The 8,119-nt window shown below is 38.6% G+C and overlaps 1 protein-coding gene across 1 annotated transcript; it reads right to left on the bottom strand.

Moving 5' to 3' along the window:
* Nucleotides 1-532: 532 nt before the first annotated feature.
* RAN (RAN, member RAS oncogene family) lies at nt 533-8,111 on the bottom strand. The gene is made up of 6 exons (XM_006017079.3): nt 7,998-8,111; nt 5,775-5,859; nt 5,557-5,682; nt 4,353-4,540; nt 3,426-3,596; nt 533-3,307 (listed from the first exon to the last, which is right to left on the bottom strand). The coding sequence occupies exons 1-6, from the start codon at nt 8,031-8,033 to the stop codon at nt 3,263-3,265; spliced, it is 651 nt and encodes a 216-aa protein (XP_006017141.1). The 5' UTR covers nt 8,034-8,111; the 3' UTR covers nt 533-3,262.
* Between the last annotated feature and the right edge of the window lie 8 nt (nt 8,112-8,119).

Below are 8,119 nucleotides of genomic sequence, written 5' to 3' on the forward strand. Positions count from 1 at the left end.
TGGGTGTCAAGGCATAATTTGCCCCCCTATTTTTGTAATGAAACAGCAAATCATGAAAGAAAAGTCCCTATGGGGTAGAAATATTTCTATGAAGTTTTAGGCTGTCCATTTATGGCAGCTTTATGTCTCCTTTACATACAAGAGTGGGGCAAAGACATCGTTAAATTAACTTAACTTAACGTTTTTAAAGGTATTCAATAGAAAAAAGAAACCAAATAAACCTGAATGCATTTACCCCATTTTCAAATTTGTATGAAAATTCTATTTTGCTGCCCCTTGAGATTAGCACCTGAAACTCTCGACATTTTGGCATAATTGTGTCAGGGCTAAATATACATGGAATAAGCAAGCAACCTATTAAAAGCTTAAAATAAAGTTGCAAGGGACAAACCATGTCTGTCGTTTTTTTAAACAGTACAAAACACATTCCCAAAATAGCAAGGTCATAAAAACAAAAACCCTCATTCATAAGGAGTTACCAAGTCAATCGTGTAAGAAGTTGACAATAACGTAAAGAAGCAGGCTTGTGTAGTTCAGCATGAAAACATTAAATTCAGACATGCAGATTAGTTTACATACTATATTCCAATGTACGACTCTTGCCACTAGGTGATGGTATTGACATAGATTAAGGCAAGCTGTTTTCCTTATACTGGTCTACTGTTAACTCGATTTGTTATTTAAGAAAATGCAGATACAAATTGTTAGGAATCACATTTGCCATTTTAAGCAGCTTGGAAAACACTTGAGAAATACTGGGCTCAATACAGAATATAAGAAAAATATATATATAAAAATAAAGTGAGTTTAGTGGGTAATCTGCTTTGAAATCAGAGAAGTGTGTACCGCTTTCCTCTTTGGTTCCATATATTTATTACAAGGCTGTTAAAGTTCAAGATGGACTTAAGTCCAATTTAATAGGCTTCCAACCTGAGCCATCTCTGAAGGATATTTTAGTTATAACAGAAATTAAATTCATCTTACATCTTATAGGAAGACAGGTTCTGGGTATGCAAATAAAACTATGTTAACTTCCTATTAGTTCAACATCTATTCAAAGTGTGTGATGCAAGGAGGGGTGGGGGGCAGGAGGAGAGAAATGAAAAGCAGTACTGTGTCAAAACACTTAGCAACTCACTGAATGCATCTTGAATAGATACCTGCTGTGGCCAAGCTTTAAAGTTTGTAATATGGCCATGCCGGTTGCTCTCAGAAGCCAAACCTGCCTGCAAAGTTACAGCAGTAGCAAAGACAACAGAGTTATAGGGAGCAGTAAACAGATGCATGCCTTCATTTTTTTAAATTAAGAGGCAAGACCAACTTGCAGGCCTGAGGCAAGTTTGCTGTGGACATATTTTAAACGTTAATAATAAGCTGTTCCAGAAAGGAAGGAGCAGTAAATTTTAGCTGCTGCCCCATCAGAAAAACAGCAAAACAACTGAAATCCAGAAGTTGAAAGCTGTATGTCAATAGCTAAGATACAAACCACAGAACAGTGGAAGCTGAGGCCCATGACATTTAGCTCAAGTTAGAAAAATACCTCTATAACGAAAAGCTTGGGAGGAGAATTGCAATGGTCTTTATTGCACAGCAGATGAAAGCAAGGAATTGCTTGATATTAACCCTTCACACTAAGGATTATTTCAAAGCCTACTACAAATTACTATAGTAATGAGAAGTAAAATTCTGAACAGTGTTGGCCTACTCTATTAGAAATATGTTCAAAATGTTTCATTCCAAAGTATTCATAATTAAAATCAGATAGCTAAGCCAGTTAAAATAGGTTATTGCCACTTAAGAAGAAGCTTGCTGGTGACAGTCTAGTATTTAATTCTTTATGGAGGAAAAGAAAAAAAAGCAGCAGCAATGTACAAAAACATGCAAGTTAAGAGGAATAAATGAAATGCTTCACTTTATTAAGAAACCAAAAATACAAAACTGAATTTAGTTCAAGGCTTCATATACTCAAATGAACACTACTAGGGGAAAAAAAAAAAAAAATAATGATATCTTAAATTTCTATTTTGCCATGTTGACTACCAGTACTTCTAGCTCTAATATTAGATCCAAAGGAGTAGATTCTACAAGATAGTGTTTAGAGTTGACATTTTCCACCATTTGTGCTGTAATAAGCAAGAGTTTCAAAAATAGAACTTGGTGCAGTTACAGTAACTTTTGGTTTATACAAGGGTAGATTTAACAAATCCTGCTTTTCTGTAGCCAGGAGCACTTCCGTTCAAGTGTGACTTGCTTCTTACTTAACAAAAATAGTTTGAGATGCATGCTCAGGGAAGAGTCCCATTTTCACACCGTGTTTGAACAATGCTCAACCTAGCTGCAGCAGAGCTACAGCTTTGTACATCATTTGACACAGGCACACTGCTAATCGTTTCTGGCTGCTATAGTATAAAGCTCTGTGAATAGACATGTTATACATAACTAAACGAACTTCCAATGAGAACTGAAAGATAGTCCCTTTACAGAATCAATGAGCACATGGAGCTTTTATACTATAGTTCCTAGGTCACAAGAATCCCTGCAAACTGCATCCATTTAATAACTATGCCCATTAAGGATAGTTAAAAAACTTCCCTATTGCATTTTTACACTTTTTTTCCGATCCATTTTACACTTACCATTTCAAATGTCTACTGCTTTTGCCTTCCCTAGCAGTTACATTTCAGCATTCCTAAAAAAAGGGAGTACTTAAATGAATAGGCCTCAAGAAGCCTTGAAAAGAGTAACTGTTACCTATAAAATTTACTTGGAGCAAGTCAAGTAACACATTTGAAAAGAAAAAAAAAAAATATATATTAAAACTGAATGCTGTTACCACCTATTTAAAGAATGGAAGACATTGCTTGAAGAATTACTCCTAACAATGCATGAAAGTTCACTTGCTTAGATATTCGAAATACAACTTTATTATGATCTAAACAAAAGAGGAATGGGAATGACAGTAACAAACAAGATTTACCACTGAATACTGTGATGTGACTGCAGCAGTCTTAGATTTGAAACTCAAGGGGGAAGTAATTGCAGTCCAAAAACAGCTAAATATGCAGGTCCAAAATATGAAGGAATTTTTTTTTTTTTAAACTGCCACATTCACTCCGAAGCCCATTCATCTCTTTCAGCATCCCAAAGATTAAGCACATGTTCTGCTCAGCTAGATAATAAAGTGGCAAACACGCTGCACCAGACATCACAGGACAGTTGCCTATAAAACTAGACTTCTGACGCTGGGCTCCAGCTTCATCCCTCACAGGTCATCATCTTCATCTGGCAGTGCAGTAGTTTGAGCAATCTGAAACAAAATGAAATATTGTTTAGAACCAGCTCTGCAGCAAAAAATCCTGCAAGTTCAGGTATCTGCTATCGCAAAGCAAAGAGAGGCACATGCTTAAAACTGCAGTTCAAGTTACCTGTAGATCTTGCTCATACTGTGCTGCCAATGCTGGGTCCATAACAACCTCTGGAGGTGCAAGAGCAGGCATGGCAACAAACTCCAAGTTAGGATCTCCAATTAGTTTTCTGGCAAGCCAGAGGAAAGGCTTCTCAAAGTTGTAGTTACTCTTAGCTGAAATGTCATAGTACTGCAGGAGAGGGGAAGAAGGGGAAGAAAAAAAAAAAAAAAAAAAAAAAAAAGACGACAATAGCAAGAGAAATGTTATATGCATTCGTGAAACAGATTACTACTATTCAAACAGACAACTACTAATGAAAAGAACATCAGGTCCAACTGACAGCAAAGTCTTACCTGCTTTATTTCCTAGAAAGTTTGGCAGATTTACTGGCTGTTGAACAGTTCTTCTTTAAAACTGGGTTAGTATTAAAAGACACTGCTCTGTGCCAGGTCACTGAATCCGATCAGATAATGGCCTACGTCTTGATTTTCAGAACACAATAAAAGGAATCTATTCGCATCTTCTGCGAACAAGATAGCTGTCAAATGGCCTATTTCAAGTGGCTCACATTTGGTGTACCTGCATAGAATATTAAGCTCTTATGGTCTGTTATCAGCTTCAAGGATGAAAAACTGTCTGAAAACTGAAGATGAGTGTCCTGCATCCATGACAGCAAACCTAAACCTTAATTCAGAAGCCAAATCATTTTTTGCTTTCTATCCAACAGCAGTTGATCACGATCCTGAGCTCATTCTAAGGAAAAAGCAGCAAACTATTTGGAACTTTACTACACAGGAAGTGACCTCATGAATGAAGAGTACTTACTACTAAATCATTTTGCAGAAAGCATTTACTACAAAGTGTAATCTACTATTTTCACTTAAGTTAATTGACCAAAACCAGAAGATTCCCCCTCCCCCCCAAAAAAGCGCCACCTCATCCTACCTGAAGGTTCTTCTTCCTATGGAAGACGATGGATTTTGCCTTGACCTTCCTGTCTTTAATATCCACTTTGTTGCCACACAACACTATAGGTATGTTTTCACATACTCGTACCAGATCTCTATGCCAATTGGGTACATTCTTGTAGGTAACTCTTGATGTTACATCAAACATTATGATGGCACATTGAGCTGAAAAAAGTTATACAGAAGCTTGAACTTATGCTTAGCACAGCATCACAAATACAAGATATAGGAAAGCTATCACTCAAATCTTCCAGTTTCCAACCCACCCTGCAAGGGTTTTTCAGGCTACATTCTGATTTATAAGCAAAGTTTATTGGTCTTTCAGACTTAGACCATGACTATTTACTCGGTGCTATTCACACCAACTCATGTGTGCAAGCACCTCACTAGACAAGGGGAAGATACAGACTCAATAAAATAGATTTGACAAGCTGATAGCTTGCAGCCCCTATTTGGGAAGGGCCCTATTCAAAAAGTTTAATTTTAAAAAAAGGAATTCTTTTGCAGATCTTTAAAAGACACTAACTCAAATACAGAAAAGGCCAATTAGCTTATATGAATTTTAAGAGAGACTTCCCCACTGAAGAGGACAGAAAAGGAACAGATAGGAATTTGAATCTGGTACACAAGTTTGCCGCCTCCTTCTCATAAAAAGGAATGAACAGAACAAAGTCTATTCCTTAAGCAATTTTATTACATGAGATGTTCCAAAACTGGTAAAGGACATAATACAGTTAGAAGCACAATGTAACCAAGTTCATAGTATAAAAGAGCCACACCTAAAAACCATGCACTTTCCAATTAAATATTGCAATATTAGATCTTATTTAAATGTGCTTATGATCAAAGTAGTCACCTTACACAAGCATTCAGTTTTAATTAAATAAGAGATGTTTTCAGGGCAGCTTAACTAAGTATTACCTTAGTTAATGTTCTCTGTTAATAGCCAGAGCCTTAAAAAAAAACAAAAAAAAACCACACACTTTCTGGGCAAAGTCTGCCTCAAGAGAAGTCTTGCACTAGGTTTTGAAGAGCAAGTCAACTTAAATGCCGTTACTATTATGCCAGACCAAATGCATAAGCAATGGTCCACTGCACAAGCAACTTTGCAAAGCTGTCAAAGATGACAAAATACCTAGAAGTCTGCTGCAAAGCTAATGAATAGTGTTTGTAAAACTTACCCTGGATATAGTAGCCATCTCGCAGGCCACCAAACTTCTCCTGGCCAGCCGTGTCCCATACATTAAATTTAATAGGCCCTCTGTTAGTGTGAAACACCAGAGGATGGACTTCAACACCCAGTGTTGCTGCAATAAAACATTTCCACTTTAAAAAGCCTGCCAACAGTGTTTTAAACTAAACTAGCACTAGGATTCTCCATGCAAGTGTTTAAACATACCTACATACTTCTTTTCAAATTCACCAGTCAAATGACGTTTTACAAATGTTGTTTTGCCGGTACCACCATCACCAACTAAGACAAGCTGTTGAAAGATTTCAAAACACAGATGAAGGCAACACATTTTAGGAGCTTCCTGTAAACTATTGAGGCATCAGTCAATTTTAGGTAGTTTTTTTTAAATTACAATTCTAGGCCCTACAAGTTGTTCTAGGCAAGGAAGGTTAGTTAGACACTCACTTAAGGAGCTCCCAAATATGGCCCGACTAATATATTTTACTTCTTAGAATGGCTTTAGTGTTGTGTGCTTGTTACATGAAGTCATATTCTAGTCTTAAATTAGGTTCTGCCACTTATGCATTACTAAGTATCCAAGGGTGACTTGGTGGCAGCCTATAAGTACTGAAGGGTTGTGCATCATGACCTGGGGGGACATCTGTTCACCAGAGCGCAAGGAATGACAAGATCACAAACTCATGCAAGACCGTTTTAGGCTGGACAGAAGGAAAAAAAAAAAAAAAAACTTATTTACTGCCTGAGCCCCCAAGGCCTGGAACAGACTCCCCCCAGGGTGGTCAAAGCACCTACTCTGGACTCTTAAGAAATACTTGGATGCTTATATGCTGGGATCCTTGGACCCCAGCTGACTTCCTGCCCCTTGGGCAGGGGGCTGGACCCAATGATCTTGCAAGGTCCCTTTCAGCCCTAATGTCTATGAAACTCCAGATTAAAGGGCAGACAGGTTAGTGACTAGCACTTCCAAACTATTTTTATTAGCCTGAAGAATGCGTGTTAGAACACTTTTTTCTTCTCTTAAAAAAACAAAAACAAAAAAAAAAAAACAAAAAAAAACAAAAAAAAACAAAAAAAAAAAAACACAAAACCCAGAAATTGGCTAGGTTTGTCAATGTGGGTTAAGCACTGAAATACTGTAGTGCTAGACTGGTCCGTGTCAGCTACTGTATCTTTTGTTTTAGCTTGAATCATGAAAGGCATCAGGATGAGCTCCATTAAACAGACTTCTGGCTTCCACGGCACATCTTAAAATTATTCAGGTTAAAAAGGAACGTAAATCAAAACTTGTCCCATGGAAGGCTACAAAAGCCGTGGAGAGCTTAACTCAAATCAAGACTTCTCCATGGCTTTTACAGCCTTCCGCTGGACATCTTAATTTTAAAGATTCGTGTTAAAAAAAATAAATAAAAAAAATATATAAGTGCGCCAAAAAATCATGACTTGCCCTGTGTAAGGCCACAAAAAGCCATGGAGAAGTCTTGAATTTCCATTCCTTTTCTAACACTAAAGTTAAAAAGATGACTCGTGTCTCGTGGAAGGCTACAAAAGCCATGATCATCTTGATCGTGTTCCTTTTTTTAAAAGGTGAACCATTAAAATTAAGGTCTCCACGGCTTTTGTAGCCTCTCACGAGACATCTTTTTAATTGACTTGTGTTAAAAAAAGGAACGCGATCAAGACGATCGCGGCTCTTGTAGCCTTCTACCAAAGATCTTACTTTAAAATTATTCGGGTTAAAAAACAAAAACAAAAAACAAAACGTAAATCAAGACCTCTCCATGGCTTTTGTAACCTTCCTCTGGACAAGTCTTGATTCACATTCCTTTTTTTTTTTTTTTTAAAAAAAAAAAAAAAAAACACAAACCATTAAAGATGCCCCGTGGAAAGCCACAAAAAGCCGCGGAGATGTTAAAGTTCAAATGATTCGTGTTAAAAAAGGAGCGCGAACAAGACTCCTGCGCCGCTTTCCACAGGGCGCCCCAATGAGTCTTGATCACGTTCCTCATTTTACATCCGGCAGCTCCAGGATGTCCCTTGAAGGCCGCAAACTTAAAACGAGTTAGAAAAAAAAACATGATCGAGACGCCTCCACGGCTTTCGCAGCCTCCCAAGGGGCACCTTAGTTTAAAATGGGTTAAAAAAAGAAATGCGATTGATTCTCCTCCGCAGCTCGTGGGACCTCCCGATTTAAACTCCTCCGGGTTACAAGGAGCGCGATGTAGACGTCTACATCCGGCGAGCCAGGAGCATGAGGAGCACTGCAGCGTCCCCCCGGCAGCAGATGGAAAATGTGAATAAAAATGAAGAGCTAGGAAAAAGAAAAAAACAAAAAACAAACAAAAAAAAGCCATACCCCTCCCCCCGAAAAGATAAAAGGCTCAGGGAAGAGGGCAGGTGGCCCCGGGCGGGGGAGAGGCAGCTCCTTACCTTAAACTGCACTTGGGGCTCTCCCTGGGCGGCCATGCTGGGTCTGCGGGAGGGGACGGAAGCGGAGTGAGGCGGCGGGCGATGGAGGCCCGACCGCGTGCGCCGCGCCCGCCCCTTCCGCC

Source organism: Alligator sinensis, unplaced genomic scaffold (assembly GCF_000455745.1).
Source record: "Alligator sinensis unplaced genomic scaffold, ASM45574v1 scaffold628_1, whole genome shotgun sequence".
Taxonomy (NCBI): Eukaryota; Metazoa; Chordata; order Crocodylia; family Alligatoridae; genus Alligator; species Alligator sinensis.